This window comes from Leucopleurus acutus (assembly GCF_964270905.1).
Source record: "Leucopleurus acutus genome assembly, chromosome: 3".
Classification (NCBI taxonomy): domain Eukaryota; kingdom Metazoa; phylum Chordata; class Mammalia; order Artiodactyla; family Delphinidae; genus Leucopleurus; species Leucopleurus acutus.
In genome coordinates this window covers 100,420,187-100,439,780 of record NC_139145.1, presented here as the reverse complement: position 1 = coordinate 100,439,780, position 19,594 = coordinate 100,420,187, and the positions used below count along the sequence as shown (strand labels likewise).

The window sequence follows — 19,594 nt, the reverse complement described above, 5'->3', positions numbered from 1 at the left end:
TTATCTCAAACATTTAAAATCTCATCTTCTCTCAAAACTTCCCTGTCTCTCAATAGCACACCCATGCTTCCACTCACCCAGGCCTGTACGTGTAAATGCTCTGTATTTATGTTTTTGAACACAATTTAGCAGCACACCTGAAAGTGATAAAGACATGACGCCACTCATCAAATGAACAAACGTCACTGTGCAATTTACCTACAGCATAATGATGCCTCACAGTATAAAAGCAGCCATAAGTATTAATGCTAGTCACTCAGTCACCCTTGTGTTATTTGTGTTTACTGCCTACTTTGTCTAAGTACTCAAGGCAGAGGCCTTGCTACTTTCGTTGATTCTATCCTCACCTTACATTATGCCTCTAACCTTGCAGCCTGCATTTCACACAGCACAATAAACCACCAAGCACTTAGCTTGCTTTCCCATCTGATAGATGTTGCCATAACAGTAAGTATATTCAGTTGCAGAGAAAGAAAAATCGTAACTTTGAATCAAAATGTGGTGATACTCCCGCAAAGAGTCTTACGTACATCAGCTCTCATAGCACACCTGTTCAGAAATGCTTCCTCAGAGTTCCACGAGTTCTACGAGAAAACAGCCTTTGGATTTCCTGAATACAACAGGTGGCCGACGGCCAGTAAATATCCAACTTAATTTTTGTTGATTTTGCTTACTGGTGATTTACTGATCTTTCTTGTGTTATGGAACTTTGAAAGAAAAGACTCCTCTATCAGTCTGGCAATCTATACCATCCATTGTTGTGCTCAGAATTATTGTAAATCAACTTTACTAAGGCTCTGAGGGTACTCTGACTACATCTGTTCCTCTGTAACCACCACAGTTACTCTGGCCAATCTTGGTGGCCAGGTTGACATACCCATGAAGACCCTGACTCCGTAATGGAGGTCTTTCAGTTTGCCAAGGCCGCGACCTCCTGCTTGCCCGAGATGGAAACCTCAAACAAGCTGTGAGAGATCATTAGCAAGCATGAACAGGTTATGTTACTTTGTAACAATTGCTACTGAGCTCCAGTCCCTTAAGAACAGGACCTTGACTCATAGCTACAAAGGCCTCCATCCTTCTCAGGTGATCATTGAAGTTGACTGGTTGATTACCTCTCTGCAGGCCAGAAAACAAGATTTACTTGAAGTAACTTTCAGATAGATAATAGTGGGGAGAACATTTATGTAACTGAGTTGTAAAATCCTGTGGTAGAGTTAATTCACTCCTTGGAAATGTATGGTTTTTAAGGCCTACCTCATGGAGATAAAACACTATATCTTAACATTATTCGTATTATACAATTTTTATTATGCCAAAAAATACATTCATGTGTTTGCAAATATAAACATAATTCTAATTCACACTAGATGTCACATTCAAATCCAGATATGTATGATCAAATTAAAAACCTAAGTTAGCAGACTTGTATTGTTTCAAGTAATAACGGAGATACCTACTCTTTACATTTCTGCTAAAATAGCCAGATACATGCAAGGTCAGACGCTTAACCCAGCAGAGAGGTGAATAAGCATGACATTGGTTCTAATCAGTGTCCCTACATTAATGTACTTTCTTGGGTTAATCTAGTTGCTCCCAAATATGGTTCGATATTCTTCTGAAGTTTCTCATTATGTAAGGAATCTTCAACTTCACCAACACGAGTATGACGTCTACAGGAGAAGAGCTATATCTCTCTTCAGAAAATTCTTCATTTCACAAATACCAGATTTTAACATCAGCTTAATGGTCACGAATACACAATTCCCATACTACACCTCTAGTCTCTACAATTCCGAACTGAGTACATGAACCATGTTATTGTTTAAACCGTATAAATAAAACCGACATTGCTTCGGTGAAGCTTCTGCTGTACAAATGCAGAACAGCCGGGGCTGAATAGATTCTATTAATAATGCAATATTGAGTTTGGTATTGACTTTAAGAAGTATTATCACCTCCTTGACTAACCCTTAGCTGCCAGCAGACGCTGCCTCAGGCCAGTACACACCTAATTGCTCGGTAAAAAGGCCGTTTCCCTACCTCATTGAGCCGCAAGATGTGATAAATTTGCCTCAGGTACTCGCTGCCACCTGGTTTGTGGCAGATATCCAGGACCATCATGTTTATTTTCTGCTCAGTCAGTTCAAGAGCAATATCTCCTTCTTCTAAGGCTGTGCTTTCCTCTATTGTCATAAATGCACTAAATACAAAGAAAGCATGTAAGTATCAGTGGTGAAGAACTGTAAAGACGGAAAATAATCAAAGAGATTGAGTGTGGAGAGTCGATGCAAATCTCGGATTCAAAGCACCTATAAAGACTTTGCTCAAATAGGTAAGCCTTCCCAAAAGGCTGCAGCTCACATAAACAGCGCCTTAGAACTGAGCACCTGAAAGCATTTTTAAAAATTGAATCGTTTCCTTTAAAACATTTCTTTATTGCATTTATACTCCTATCTATAAAACATTTCCCCATTACCACAACTGTTGAAATTGCTATAATCATGGGATGAAAACAAAACATTTCTTTTTAAAAACATGTAAGAAATAATCTGTATTTTCTCTTTGAGGATAAAGAGTATCTTTGATGCCAGAAATAGCTTTGGTATTCTGTCTTTTGCAGATTCCTCTTTACACCTGTCTCAGAACACATTAAAGACTAATTAAAGTGTCAAAAGGGGGAGCCTATTATGCTAAATATAGGCTGGGTGCTTCCTGCAGGAGTGCTGACCACTGGGTATTTTAAATTGGCCTTTTGACACTTGTTGCCTTCTAAAAATACATGCCCCCCTCCTGTTCCTTCTAGGTGACAGATAGCTTAGCAAAAGTCACTACCCTGCTTATCCTTCCCGGAAAAGGGTCTATTATAACCACACCAGGAATGTGCAAGTTATATGTGGGAAAGGTTTCTTTTATAAGAACTCATATGCTTATTATTGATTTTAAACATTATTACATAGTAATAATGGATAACATAATTTTTAAAAAATTCTCAAGCTGTACCAGTGTAAAATTAATCACGATATTCAACTTACATCATATATATTCCATACTAATTTTCTTTTTACAAGTGCTATTAGGATCACGTTAGTCTTTGCAGTCTATCTATTCTTAAGAAAACGCATGGGTTTCCACTGTTTCCCAGACTAAATGAAATTTACTGTGGTGTAATCAGCTATATACTGCAGTTCATTACTGAGATTTTGCCATGATTATAAAATTCATTCTGCTAAGAGTCAGTGCCGCTGACCTGAAGACTGAACAAAATGATACCCAGCTGCTGGACATTAACTGTTATATTGCTTCCACATGTAGCTTCAAAGCATCCTTCTCTTAAAAAAAACCAAAAAAAGAACTTTATTATCATATAAGCCTTGCTAAAAAATAAAGCAAATCCTACTCTTAAAGATATTTATTAGCTAGAGTAAATCTTTAAACAAACAAAAAAGACCTTTTTGCAATAAAAAAAGTTTGTAAATATCTTTTTGAAGCTGCATGCAGGCTGCAAGCGAAATTTCTTGTCAGGTTTTGTAGAGGCTGACATGGAAAAAGTTGAGGCCCTCTGACAAAAGAGTGTCTCAGTGTCAGCCCCTGAATTGTATCCTTTCCTGTCCATCACTGTGCAGGTGAAGCAAATGATTGGATTCAGTCAATGCTATGATTAATGAGTTCCTCTCTGGATTTGGGACTGCCTATCAATCATGTCATTAGGGAGAATGTGCCCTGAAAGAGGCAGACCTTAGCCAAGGAATAACTGCATTAATCTTAATCTGTATATGCACCCAGCCAGCCAAGTCAGGGTCACCATGATGAAAAACAATAATCTTCAACTCGACAAATTACTTCGCAAAGACAGACGTTTCTTTACTTTTTGGCCTGTGTGTTCTCCAGAATCTAAGTTGACTGTTTACAGCTTGAGTGTTACTACAAAGTGAAGGTTATTTTAATGAATAGTAATGTTTTCAGGCGGCATGCAAGACAAGCAATGCTTACAGCTGCCACCTTTCCACTGCAGTTATTTTCAGAGTTTCCATAAAATCAAAATTAAATCTGGGTGCAAGTGAAAGAAATCTAGCTAAATGATATTGTGTAGTTACAAGATAATCTTCATGAGGAATTAAGATTTCATTTATTTTAACAGAAGAACTATTTTAAGTGCTTACATTCTCATACTTGAAAAAAAAAATTATGGTAGAGCAAAGGCAACCCTCCACCTGTATACAGACATCATGGTTTAAAATACACTTTCCTCATGGTATAGATCTATGAACTAAATGATCATCAATCTGTGAGAAATGCGTAGAGACGGAAGTTCATGTGTATGTCAGATAATCAACTTGAAATCAAACTCGAGATGAAACATTCCTATAGCACCCAAATCCATAAGAGATTCCCTAAAGTGAGTTAAGAAGTCAAATTTAACTCTTTGTCAAATAAATGAAATAACTTTAAATCTGGATTTTTGTACATTGATATTATTTGAGAAATTGAGAAAGACATAGGTAGCACTGTGCTAATTACAAATTACATAATATGTATTCAGAAGCTTTGAGGGCTATAAAACCTTTTCAAAAATCAATAATTCTTTAGTTTGGATGCATGTTACAACAGATAGCTAATCAGCCAAATATTAGCTAGACAATTTCCTACTAAAGGAGATAACCAGATGTGTTAGTGCTGTTTATAAGAAACTTAGACGAAAATTAACTTTTAAGGAAAAATTTTTCTCATGGATTCCTGTAGCCCCAGGTATATTACAGACATTACTTTAAACTGATCTTATTGATAGAGGGGGTCCTAATTCAGCAGTATCATAAATTTAACTTTATAATCAGATCCACTATTTTTACTCTGCTTTTTTCTCTCCCTTTTACACCCACTGCTATGGATAATGACGTGGCCTTAATCTTTTAGTCTTTGAATTAAAGCCTGTAAATTGGTATCAAATGCAAATGTAAAGATTAAGGTCATTGTCAACGTTACTAAGCATTTTCCTGACTGCTATTGTTCCTACACACCGGAAGCTCACAAGTAAATTTCTAGGAGTCGTATGACAAGAACAGGAAAATCATGATTACTTACATTTCTTACATTACTTACGTGACTACTTATATTAATTTGGATTAATATAAAGTCTTACAGATTAATATAAACCAGTGAAGAGTATTTGTTATCACACTACTAACCAGTGAGTGCAACATATTTTAATGGTTTATAAATAACAAATGCTCACTAGTTCTAAGCTCGATGTTAAGAACTTTACAAACGTTATTTAATTTTTCAAAACAACTCTACCAGCTTAGTATCATCACTAAAAATGAGGTTTTGAGAGATTCTGTAACTTGCACAAGATGGCCCACTTACAAGGGATTTGTATTTGTCCATCTGATTCCAGAGCCTGTGCTCTTTATCACTACCACGTACTAAAAGTAACAACTTTTAGTTGTTTCAGGCAGAAAGTTATAATAGTATCTTCTAGCAATATGAATATATTTTCAAAGAATGGGGGACCGTGTGTGTGAGAGTGTAGAAAAAGGAGGGGCTGGCTTAGTGAACTGTAGACCACATGAACCGTAACTCCCTTATCAATATCATGCAATTCTATACTGAAGACTACTTTTAAGTAGGACTCTATGTACATATTTAAATTCATCAGGGACCCTTAAAAATCTTCGCAATACCACAAATCACTTAGCTCTTGGTGACAAACCTATGAGAAGGCTGACATTTTCATACAGAAACAGCTGGGTGTGTTTATAGCTTGAGTGTGATATGCCCCAGTTGCCTTCTGGGATTCTTACATTACCAGATGAAAAATGTGTACCTTTTTGACAATCAGGTACACAGAAAGCAATAAAGAGCCTTTTATATCCATTAATTCCTTCTTAATTTAATCTCCATGGCCAATCCATTTACAAAACGCTCCAGGCTATCCACTAGATACCTGTTTGCACACTGAAAAGGAGTGAAACCAAATTCTCCTGGGTTTAACTACCACCCTTTTAATCAGAAACCTTAAGATGGTGACTAAACAAGTATAATGTTCCCGTGTATCAATGGGGTTCAAATTCTAATAAGACAAGGAACATTAACAATCCAGTTTTTAATGGAATATTTATCTTTTTCTCTATTCATCAAAGTTCCCATGATGCTAGCAAAATGACCATTGCTGCCTATCCAACAATATTTGGTTGTGGTGGTTGTTTACTGGTGATTTTGCTTTTGTGAATGTATTTGATGAAATCCAGTGAAAGAAAAACATCACTTTACCATTCGGTGCTCAGTTTCCTTGCTTTCAACAATTGGCATTCAATCCAGTTGGGTTTTTGCTGCTCAATGCTCCGTATGACCTTTTGGGTCATTTGATTAGGGCTACTTGTCTGCTCTCCCATGATGCTTTCCAAACACACACAGATTAAACTGAGTTTCTCTTTACTCCATCCGTCAAGGGAGGCACCTGTTAAAAGTTCCACAGTGTTTCCATCCTCAAATATCCGACATATAATTACAATCAAGTTCCAGACAAGCAGGCCAGCTTTCTTTAATTCAACAAAGTTTTTTGACATTTTTCTCTCAGCCAGAAAAAAGAAGTATTTAACTGGGGGAGGCAAACATGCAATCACCGTAGGTAACTTGCTGATTACAATAGATACTGCCTGAGCAGCAAGCCTTGTGAAGCCTGGGGAAGAAAAGAAAGAAAAGGTATGATTAATATTAGCATTTGTGTTCCATCACTGTGTTGCTTTGAGTGTTGTGTGGGGATGTCTAATTTTTGCGGAGAAAATTGTTGAGAAGAGCAAGTTCCTGACATATTCCGACAGGACTCTACTGGGGTCCTCTGTAGTACTGCCAAAAATTCCCCAAATCCCAAACTTAATTTTTCCTCCCACAAATGAAAATTAGAAAATTCAGAATTATTACTTATATTTTTATCTACTAAGACCTCAGGTTTAAAGGGCCCAATGTCCTCCTAATTAGTAAATGCAAAGGTACTCCTGCCGGACCTCTCTGTGGCCTTTGGCACTTCCTTAAGCCTTTCTCCTCTTCCCCTGGAAACCATGACAGAATCATTCCAGCTCTTGTTGGGACTGGCTCCTCTTCTTTTAGTTCTTAGCCCAAATGTCACCTCCTCTGAGAGCCTCCCCCCACCATCCCATGTAAAGCAGTCCCTTCATGCCCTTCTCAGGCCAGCCCCCAGTCCCTCCCTATTATTAGACCCCATTTCATTGCCTTTATTATAGCACTTAGCATCAGTTAATAATAATCTCCTGGGCTTCCCTGGTGGCACAGGGGTTGAGAGTCCGCCTGCCGATGCGGGGGACGCGGGTTCGTGCCCCGGTCCGGGAAGATCCCACGTGCCGCGGAGCGGCTAGGCCTGTGAGCCATGGCCGCTGAGCCTGCGCGTCCGGAGCCTGTGCTCCGCGACGGGAGAGGCCACAGCAGTGAGAGGCCCGCGTAACGCAAAAAAAAAAAAAAAAAAAAAGAAAGAAAAATAAATTATAATCTCCTTTATTTCTTCATTATCTGTCTCCATCCACTAGAATATAAGCTCCAGGAAGGCATTCCTGTAGCCCAAGCACTTAGGACCTCATCTATAACAGTTGTTCAGTAAGTATTTGTTGAATAAATGAGTCAACAAACTGGTTCATGTTTACCTCTATTATTCTGCTTCTTTGTGTCCCACGCTAGTTCCACTTTTACTAACACCTCTTAAATGTATTTGCTAAGTCCTTGGCCTGTTGACTGTAGATTTTACTCTCCCTTACTTGGTATTATTTCTCTGAAGGATTTACTGATCTTCCCTCTCTAGATCAGGGTTTCTCAACTTTGGCACTATTGACATTTGGGGCTGGAGAATTCTTTATTGTAAGGAGCCGACCTGTGCATTGTAGGATGTTTTAGTGGCATCTCTGTCCTACATTCACTAGATGCCAGTGGCACCCTCATCAATTGCGACAAACAAAAATGTCTCTAAAGCATTGCCAAATGTCCCCATCTTCCTAGTTGAGAACCACTCTTCTAGATGATTCTAGAATCTTCAGTCTTGGCCTTTCTCCAGGGTAACAGTCCTACGACTTCAGCTCCCCGATGGGCATTCCACTTCTCTGTCCTAGTCATCATTAACTCAAACCATAGCTAAAACCAAATTCATTGTTTTCCTACCTTGGCCCTCCTGACCCTCCCTCCCATCCTCTCTTCCTTCCTTCTCTTCTTCTGTCCTTCCTTCCTTTTCAATCTTGTAAACATTCCTATTGATCCTTCATCCCACACTGGGGACTGCACTGATAACACCTTCCTACTCCCTCATCTGACACCCAATTTTGCCTCACTGTGACCATGGCTACTACCTATTCAAGCCCTCCCTCACAAGTGGTATCTGGACTATTGTAGGACTCTCATCTCCCTGCTCCAGACCATGCCCAGCTGTAAAGCCAGATTACCTAATTTCTCTGCTACAATTCTTTTAGCTTTTAACAGTTTCCCACTGTTACGAGATCAGTCTGCAGAGCATTGCTGACAAAACACTCCGCAGTCCAGTCTCAGCCAGTTTCTATGAACCTTTATTTTATCCTCTTTGCTTTTAGCCTTCTGAATATCTCATTATTCTCACATAGGATGCCCTTCCTCTTCATGGGTCACTAATAATCTTCAATTCTTGGTTCAAAGTCCTTGCCTCCTATGAATTCGTTTGAACATATTATCCATATGACTATGTTGGTAATCAGGTCCGTAACGTGCCATGTTGCACTCTCTTTTGTATTATCATCTATTACTGTTTATGTTATATTCTTATTTTTTTAACAGCTTTATTGGAGTATAATTGCTTTACAATGGTATGTTAGTTTCTGCTTTATCACAAAGTGAATCAGCTATACGTATACATATATCCCCATATCTCCTCCCTCTTGCCTCTCCCTCCCACCGTCCCTATTCCACCCTCTAGGTGGTCACAAAACACCGAGCTGATCTCTCTGTACTACGTGGCTGCTTCCCACTAGCTATCTATTTTACATTTGGTAGTATACATAAGCCCATGCCACTCTCTCACTTCATCCCAGCTTACCCTTCCCCCTCCCCGTGTCCTCATATTCATGAGCTGTCTTTACAAGGAGACTAAAAGCTCCTCAAGAGCATGGAAGAAAATCTCCTCACTCCTTGAGTATCCCACAAAGTCAGACACAAGTGTTTTAATCCACTATGTACATAATTGAATTTGAACACTGGAACGGAGCGAGAAGTCTAAAGAGGATAGCTTTAAGTTCTTCAGAAAAACATTTTTTACTGTTTTTACTGAACAAAAATAATTTAACACTGTGAAAGATTTTTCAAGATATTTGTGACATTTAAAGAGGTCACTCTGCTCTATAAAAGTACAACGCTCTTGGAAAACATAGGTCTAGTCTAGTGACTCCTCAGAAATTCATGATAACTTAAGAATCATTTTCAAAATTAACTGGATCAGTCTCTATACATTTGTAAAAATTGGGTCCAAAATATATCTGAATGATCTCATAAGACTTTTGTATTAAATAAAATAATAAATTGGAAAGCACCTAGTTCGATACTTGGTAAAAAATAGTTGCTCAGTAAATGTTTTCTTTTTATTCAAATAAATGTTTAGATGAGGCTTAAAATATAGATAAAGCAAATTAAGAAACCACTCTTCTCAGTGTTCTTAAAGTATCTTAAATGTTTTATTGTTTTTATGTGTTTGTGTCTCATATTCCCTAATCTGTTGTCAGGTATTTGACTTAAAAGATTATATCTTATATTCTGTTTATCCTAAAGAGGGCTTAACTGAACATAGTGAGTAAACATTTGACAATAATATAAACAGATACCAGGTGAAGATTAGCAATTCTCTTCACAACTGTACTTCTACTGATATTTATAAAATCTGAGAATTGCAGGTACTGAAATCCCTAACTACTTTATTAAAGCTTAAGGCAAATTCCAATCAGAGCCTTTAGGCTGATGACAAATCCATTCTACTAATCACAGGGTCTCTGAGTCTATGGTGATGTTAACAACATACCAGGGAAGGATCTTTTAAAAATGCCACACACTCATTTTTCTGTCTTTATTTAAATAAGTTGACTTCTAACTCACATATATATAATATATTGTAAGAGCCATCCCAATTTCAGAGCTGATAAAGTGTGAAAAAATGTATGTCTCAGAATGAATGCAATGCGAGAGGTATATTTATATATTTATCATTTCTTCTTTCCTATGCATGGACTACTGATTGTAATAATATATTTGGGTGATTATAAAACATACAGAAAGGAAATTTACAATGAAATAGGTAAAGACAAATAATGTATTAAAATTAACTTTAAAAATGTTTTTTATTAGTGGTATAAAATGTCAATAATACATTATTGAGTGAGGATAATGTGATTTAATATGCTTTATTATTTTAAAAATCTGGACTTTAACAGTTCATGATACATTGATTCAAATGTCAGGTTATAAATTTAGTTTGTTTCAATACTTGATTTTAATGGATGTCATAGGTGAAAAAGCCATAACATGGACTATATACGTAGACCCACATGGAACCTGTGAAATCATGGCACTCGTTTTTCAATCTCAACCACCAAATAGGCAAAGGTTGTTGTTGAAATTTGAATAATAATAAATATTCATCATCATTATGTTAATCAGTTGTTCTTGCAAATAAATTGAAATATATTTCATTTTCGTATTTTTAAGAAGTGTTCAAAAATAACCAAAACTCTTATTTGGAATATTTGAACCATGTTAAAAAATTCTAAGTTCTTAAGTGTGCAGCTATGCCATTTTTATGGGTGACACTGGTTTTTATAAAATGAATATTTCTGGTTTTTATAAAATAAAATATCTCAAGAACTTCTGATAATACTCTGTATTTCTGCCATCAGTTTCTTTCTCAACAATCCACATGTGAATGGTGCCTTGAATACATTTTCCTTGTGGTGTTACCTCTGTTTCCTCTCCAGAATCCATTGTTTTAGTTAAAACAATTACTCCAGAGTTTCCTCATAAAGTATTCTTTTTATTTAAAAAGTTATTTACTGGTAATAAAATATATTTTCTGGTATATCTTTCCTTTAATTGTTGTCGAAGAAACAAAACAACTAGTTGTGTATTTGCTCTTAGGGAGCAAATTCTTTGTGTATTTGCTTCGGGAGCAAATACCTAAGCTGAGCTATATCAGAAACATCTGAACTTCCATTTAGTTCTTTGGTAAATCTCTTACACTGTATAATTTATTGTACTATTTGTTTCTTCAAATCTTCAGTGTTTTCTATGTATTTGCTGAAAAAAATAAAGAAATACATTTTAGTTTGTCACCATAGTGTTTTCCATGTTCCGTTATTTTCACTGTGTCAGGAAGGACAATTTTTTCTTTAAGCTAGTGACTATTTGTCTTTTATTAAGTTAGAATCCTCAAAAAAATAAAAAGGCCTCTAAACACTTCATTATTTAGATGAATTGTGCAAAGTACTGAATTAAATATCAATTGACTTAAAACATTGCTGAAAATGATTACTGAGGTTTATCTTCATGTTTTGGATGCTTAGTCTTGAAATCTCTGGCTAATCAAGATGACTTCAAACTAGCTCTAGCTAGATATCCCTAACTATCTCAAGGCACAATACTCATTTAGGAGGGATTCGTGTTTAACAACAATGTATGGGAAGCCATGGTTCAAATGGTTTTCCCACACATTTCACATTTTTATTTTTTTATTTTATTTCATTTTTGGCCAAATCTAATCAGACTATCAATGTTCTACCTTATAATATGGCTGAGAAACAGCTCATGTTAGAAATATTCCCAAGTGTGAGCTTTTTTACTTTGTCATTGTTTGCTCTCCCTTGGATTCCCAGTAATAGTTTTAAACCGCGGTTGATTTGTTGATTTACAGGAATATGTTAAAGCCACTTGTGTGTTTTGTGAGGATTAATTTTGTTAAAACTAAATTACGAAATACAAAGGACAACCTTAATTGATTACTGAACGCTGAAAGCTAATGAAGGAGTAAGGTTACCCTGTTCATGCCCTTCCCAACAATACTGTCCCCAGCACACGACTGGCTCACTCACAGACCAAGGGAGAGTGCCAGTGACACCCCATACGAAATTTCAGTAGTTTTACTTTCTTTCTTCTCAACCCCTGTACAACCCCTGAGGTGTTTGCACCCATTTGTAAACATTTATACTAGTCTTCAAGCACCAAGAGGGGATATCTTATTTACAGTTTGTTCCTGGACCAACCCCAGTACCTGGTATTTAGTAGTAACTGACTTAGTAGGTATCTATTGAATGAATAAGTGACTTAGTGTCTGACGTACATATTATCTATCTTATACACTGTAGTGAAAATAAAGGTTGAGCACTGTCAGTTTAAAAGAGGATAGGAATGAAGAACAATGGTATTCTCCTATTGTCACATCCACCTGGAATGCACAAAATGCTTTCTAAGGTCACTTTCCTCCACCACTTTCTTTTATATATTTATGTGATCTGGCACTCCTTCATGGCTGTCTAAGTGTTGTACTTCTACTCTTAGTGATAATTTTATGAAAAAATATTATTTAGTAAGGAAAACCACAAGAACTAGTATCTACAAAGTAAGCATTTTTTGGAACCAGAGGCTCTTTGAAACGTTATGGAAGAGTTCCAAAATGCTTGTAGAAAAAAAAAAAAAAATTGTTCATGAACAGACCAACTTGAAAGCTGCAAGCAAAACAGTGCTACTCATATGACATGATACATAAACTATAGATCATGCTTCCTGTATTGCTCAAAATCTATGAAATATCTCAAAGCTAGAAAGGAGAGGTGGCAACAACTCAGGTGAGGAAGAACTTAAGTAATGAAAATCTGACATTTTCCAATTTCAATTAAATGGCTTTACTAGATTCAAAGGCAGTTTAATAGGGCTTGGACAGAATTAAAGCATTACTATGAAAGGTCACTGATGGATAATTGATTTGAGTCTCTATATAAGGTTGCTGGATAAGAGCCACATTATTTAGGATCTCCATGGAGAAGAATGAAAGAAAGCCTACTTTCCTCAATTGACTTTAGCAGGTTCAGCTGGAATATTTTACTGTTGAAAGTTTCCTTACAGTTAGTGAAAAAAAATTCGTCTTTAAAGATGAAAATAAAAGGGAAAAGTTTTATTTTAAAAATCCTAAAGAAGATTCATGAATACAAACAGATAAGATACATTCAAAGGAATCTTGTGAAATTCTTGAAAAGTAGAAACATCTAGGTAGGAAGAAACCATTTAAGAAGAAAGTACTTGATTAATAAAATAAATGAATAATACAGGTAACTGATAATCCTTAAATACACTTGATAGATGCATTGCCCTGAAGAGGAACAAGGCACTGAATCCAGAACCATAGATATTGGGGGGAAAATACCCTGTCAGAAAAATATGTGTAGCTACTAAATGGGGTGCTATTTTTGACCTAAAAGCTACATATGTAGGTGTATTAACAAGAGGAAAGAAAGTAATAATTGGTAGTTGTGGAGGAAAAACTTCAAAAAAAGAATAATTAAACTGAATATCAAAGCAATCTTCCTGAGAGGATGAATTTTAGATTACTCAATAGATTTAAGGGAAATTAGTCAAACTCATGTGACTAATCTGTGAATACTAACATGAACACAAAATATCACAAAACATTTTGAACTGGTAGTTAAATAAAGAAGATAACCATTTGAGTCATTTTCATCTCTAGGTTTTTTTTTTTTTTTTTGATCATATAGCTCACAGTAACAAAAATTAGAAATCCAAAATATACATGGTGGAAAGGAGACTAATACAGTTTACACATTTTATAATTTTTAGAATTTTACTTGTTCTCATAACCTAGAAAATGTGCTTCTTCAGGGATGTGTTCTTAAAGAAAAACAAATGTACCTTTGCTTGATTCTTTCCTTTTGGTTTCTTTTGGAGTATAATTCCATTCTCTTGGAATGCTCTCACGCAGACATTCAAGAACACTGTGCTTGTTTAGGCTTGTCTCACAGTTTCTCCAAGAGCTCAGCACAGATATTATCTGCTGCACAATGTCCTTGACGGCGTCAGTCAGTGCCAGTCTCAGGCATCGGATGACCTCTACCTCAGACTCCATGCACGTTGAGACTTTAAAATCAGACAGCATATTACAGTTAGCAGAATCTGGAAATATTCTGTGCCCTGTTCAGCTGGGAATTCAGCTTCTCAATAATCTAGTTTAAAGCTAGAGGAAAAGAAGGCTGCTTTTAGCCTAGAAATCATGTAATTGATAAACAGTCCATAGACATTTGAAAAAAAATAAGTTACTGCTTGGTAATAAAGGGAATGGTAGTTAAAATAACAGTGAATACCAGCATTTGCTGGTACTTTGGGGACTCTACTGGTGGATATATAAATTGTATGACCTTCTTAGATGACAGCTTGACAATAATAGTAAAAGCTTTAACACTTTACTTACCTTTTAACACATTTATTCCTTCTCTGGAACTTTATCCTAAGAAATTAATTATGATTATATAAATAATATACAGAAAAACTGGGAAATAATACAAATGTCCAATAACTGGGAATTTGTTTAATTAGCTTAGGTATATCCATCTTCACAGTAAAGCCATTTATTGATTAGTTAAAAAAAAAAATAGCAGGTTAACAATGAGATATCACCTCACACCAGTCAGAATGGCCATCATCAACAAATCTAGAAACAATAAATGCTGGAGAAGGTGTGGAGAAAAGGGACCCCTCCTGCACTGTTGATGGGAATATAAATTGATACAGCCACTATGGAGAACAGTATTGAGGTTCCTTAAAAAACTAAAAATAGAACTACCACACAACTCAGCAATCCTACTACTGGGCATATACTCTGAGAAAACCATAATTCAAATATACACATGTACCCCAATGTTCATTGCAGCACCACTTACAATAGCCAGGATATGGAAGCAACCTAAATGTCCATTAACAAATGAATGGATAAAGAAGACGTGACACATATATACAATGGAATATTACTCAGCCATAAAAAGGAACAAAATTGAGTTATTTGTAATGAGGTGGATGGACCTAGAGTCTGTCATACAGAGTGAACTAAGTCAGAAAGAGAAAATCAAATACCATATGCTAACACACATATATGGAATCTAAAAAAAAGGTACCGATGAACCTAGTGGCAGGGCAGGAATAAAGATGCACACATAGAGAATGGACTTGAGGACACAGGAGGGGGAAGGGGAAGCTGGGACGAAATAAGAGAGTAGCACTGACATATATACACTACCAAATGTAAAATGGATGGCTGGTGGGAAGCTGTTGCATAACACAGGGAGATCAGCTTGATGCTTTGTGACAACCTAGAGGGGTGGGATAGGAAGGGTGGGAGGGCAGCTCAAGAGGGAGGGGATATGGCAATATATGTATATTTATAGCTGATTCACTTTGTTGTACAGCAGAAACTAACACAACATTGTAATGCAATTATACTCCAAAAAAGATATTAAAAAACAAAAAAAGTGGGATGAATCTAAAGTAAAAACATTAAAACAAAAAGCTCACCCTTAAAAAAAAAGAGCAGGTTAGAAAAGAGTATGAGATACCGGTCCGGGAGGATCCCACATGCCGCGGAGTGGCTGGGCCCGTGAGCCGTGGCCGCTGAGCCTGTGCGTCCGGAGCCTGTGCTCCGCAACGGGAGAGGCCACGACAGTGAGAGGCCCGCGTACCGCAAAAAACAAAAACAAAAACAAAAACATATCTACATACATATATAAAAGAATTAAAAGATGTACTCTAAAAGGTTAATAGTGATTATCAATGACTAATGAGATTTCAGGTGATTGTCCTCTTCCTTTCCTTCTTCTTTTACTTTTTCTCCCTCCCTCCCTCCTTTCTTTCTCCCTTTCTTCCTTCCCTTCTTTCCAATAATAAGTATTACCTGCAATGATTATGTATTACTTGTGTGATAAATGCAATAAAAGTTTTTGTTTGTGTTTTTAAAATGACTGGGAAGTCCAGGGACCATCACTTGAATCAATAGAGAAGAGCACCTATATGATTTTTTTTGCCCTCAAATTTCAAGGTGATATTTCTCAAATGACAACCCATTGTTAAAACCACCATAGTGCTGAAACTAAGAGCTGGTTTTTTGAAAATATAAACAAAATTGACAAACCTTTAGCCAGACTCATCAAGAAAAAAATAGAGAGGGTCCAAATCAATAAAATCAGAAATGAAAAAGAAGTTATGTCTGACACCACAGAAATACAAAAGATCATAAGAGACTACAACTATATGCCAATAAAATGGACAACCTAGAAGAAATGAACAAATTACTAGATACGTACAATATCCCAAGACTGAACCAGGAAGAAATAGAAAATATGAACAGACCAATTACCAGTAATGATATTGAATCAGTAATTTAAAAAAACTCCCAACAAACAAAAGTCCAGGAACAGATGGCTTCACAGGTGAATTCTACCAGATATTTATCCTTCTCAAACTATTTCAAAAAATTCTAGAGGAGGGAAAACTTCCAAACTCATTCTACAAGGCCAGCATCACCATGATACCAAAACTAGACAAAGATATCACAAAAAAAGAAAATTACAGGCCAATATCACTGATGGACATAGATGCAAAAACCCTGAACAAAATGTTAGCAAACTGAATCCAACAATACATTAAAAGGATCATATACCATATCAAGTGGGATTTATCCCAGGGATGCAAGAATTTTTCAATATCTGCAAATCAATCAATGTGATATACCACATTAATAAATCAAAGAATAAAAACCATATGATCATCTTAAAAGATGCAGAAAAAGCTTTTGATAAAATTCAACATCCATTTATGATAAAAACTCTCCAGAAAGCGGGCATAGAGGGAACATACCTCAACATAATAAAAACCATGTATGACAAACCTACAGCTAACATCATACTCAACGATTAAAAGCTGAAAGCACTTTCTCTAAGATCAGGAACAAGACAAGGATGCCCAAAGAGGTACAAACTACTATGCATAAGATAAATAAGGTACAAGGATATATTGTACAACACAGGGAAGATAGCCAATATTTTATAATAACCATAAATGGAATATAACCTTTAAAAACTGTGAATCACTATGTTGTACACCTGAACCTTGTATAATATTGTACATCAACTATACCTCAATTAAAAAAAAAAACATCATGGTGAAGAGGATCTTGGTGATATCAAATGTTGAGAGTTTTATTCTTTAGCATGACATAATCATCAGTTAGGTAAACTTGTTGCTCTTTATATGAATGGTGGATGGTGTAGCTGTCTGTCTTTTTAATGATGTTTCAAGACTTTAATTCATTGAAGGACATAAAGAAGCCTTCTTACTGTATCAGTAATTAACATTCATTTGGGTTGAACTCTTTGGAGTCATGCATTAAATGCATCTCAGATATCTAAAAATTCTAGAAAGCCAGGAATTCCTCTATTTCCTTTTGTTAAAAGGGTATGTTTATTACTTTTAAAATAAAATCAAGGAATTGAAAATGATAAAATAATAGACTTATCTCAAAGAATTATTTTAAAATTACATGAATTAATTTGTGTAAAGTAACTACCATATAGTAGGCACTTATGTAAGTATGTGCTATTATTATTATTACCTAAGGTAAGAGTTTTCTGGAAAAATTACAATTGTACAGTGTTGCGGTTCCCAGTGTTCTCTTGATGCAGGATTCTGAAACATCTTGAGCACTAGATACTACTATAGGCAAGATTAATCAATACCCACAGATGCCTATGGTCGAGGTAAGAAAGAAGAAATGGAGAACAGAGAAAAGAAAGTGGCAGGGTATTCTGGTTTCTGGCTCTGCATACAATGAGCTTGGATGTATCTACTTTATTCTAACAGCAAGTAAAAAACTGAACAGATAAAAAAAATCAACGACTCTTCCTGGATCTGTAAAAGAGGTGAGGACACAAGGCAAACCACAGCCCCCCAGGCTGGAAAGACAGACAGGCAAATACAGCAAGGCACAGTTCACTGGAGTAGAGACTCACAAGCAGAAACTATCCTGGGAACCAGAACCAATGTAGGAAAATCTCCACTGTAACTGATCAATTGCTGGAGGCTCAGTGTAGACAAGTCTGAGAGTTAAAACTCTAGGGAGACCCTCTCATGGGGGAGCTGTTACACTCTGTGAGTTTTACCTCCAGGAACTTGACTAGGTTTCCACAGTAGATATCAGAGAAAAATCCTCTAGTGCTTCTAGCAAGAGGAGGGAAAAAGAAACATCTGGAAATATGCCAGCACACCCTGTTTTTCTTAAGGCCTGCCCTTAGGAGAAACTACTAAAACAGAGCCTAACTCACTAGGCATATTCTCAGAGCCTAACTGTCCTAGGACAGGAGAAATACTCAGCTCCAGCCCACTCTAACCATACTCTCAGACCTAAGGAAGGGGTAAGAAAAAAACTGAAATGCTTGTTAAGTACACCACAGAGGCATAGGCTCACTAAAAGACTGAGATCTAAACATAGACCTATAAAATGCTTCCCCTCCTTTACACCTCTCCACCACTTAGCAAAGGCCTATTTACAGCAGTTCTTTTTACTCAGAACATCATGTCCAGCTTTCAAGAAAATAATTACAAGACAAACTAAAAGTCAAAACATACAATTTGAAAAAACAGAGCGAGCATCAGAAACAGACATGGCAAAGATATTAGAATTGTCAGACTGGGAGTTTAAAACAGCTGTGATTAATATGTAAAGGACTCTAATGAATAAAGTAGATAGCATGCAAGAACAAATGGGCAATGTAAGTAGAGAGATGGATACTGAGAAAGAAACAGAAAGAAACACTAGCAATCAAAAACACTGTAACAAATGAAGAATGCCTTTGCTGGGCTTATTAGTAGAAGGGAAAGCTGAGGAAAGAATCTCTGAGCTTGAGGATGTCTCAGTAGGAACTTCTAAAACGGAAAAGCAAAGAGAACAAAGACTGAAAAAAAACAACCCTCACAACCAGAAGAGAATATCCAAGGAGTATGGGACAACTATAAAGGTGTAACGTACTTGTAAAGGGAATACAAGGAGAAGACAGAAGGGACAGAAGAAATATTGAAACAATAATAACTGAGCATTTTCCCTAAATTAATGTCAAACACCAAACTACAGATCCAGGAAGTTCAGAGAACACCAAGCAGAATAAATGCTAAAAAACAAACAAACAAAAAATGAACAACAACAACCAAAAAAAACTATACCTAGGCATATTATTTTCAAATTACAGAAAATCAAAGATAAAGTCCTGAAAGAAGCCAGAACATAGAAACACCTTACCTATAGAGGAAGAAAGATAAGAATTACATTTAACTTCTTAGAAACCATACAAGCAAGAAGACAGTAGAATGAAATATTTAAAGTGTTGAGAGAAAAAAAAAAATCAACCTAGAATTCTGCACCCTGCAAGACTATCCTTCAAAAGTGAAAGAGAAATAATGACTTACTCAAGACAAACAAAAACTGAAGAAATTTGTTGCTGGTCAACCTGACTTGCAAGAAATTTTAAAAGAAATTCTTTAG

General features: G+C 36.3%; 1 protein-coding gene across 1 annotated transcript in view; it reads right to left on the bottom strand.

The window, feature by feature from the left end:
• KIAA0825 overlaps positions 1-19,594 on the bottom strand; it is a 405,751-nt gene that overhangs the window by 206,404 nt on the left and 179,753 nt on the right. Inside the window, exons 16-18 of the mRNA XM_082836448.1 lie at positions 13,927-14,151; positions 6,271-6,679; positions 2,044-2,203 (exon numbers count right to left, since the gene is read on the bottom strand). Coding sequence (XP_082692574.1) covers positions 2,044-2,203; positions 6,271-6,679; positions 13,927-14,151 — 794 coding nt within the window. The remainder of the gene's footprint in view (positions 1-2,043; positions 2,204-6,270; positions 6,680-13,926; positions 14,152-19,594) is intronic.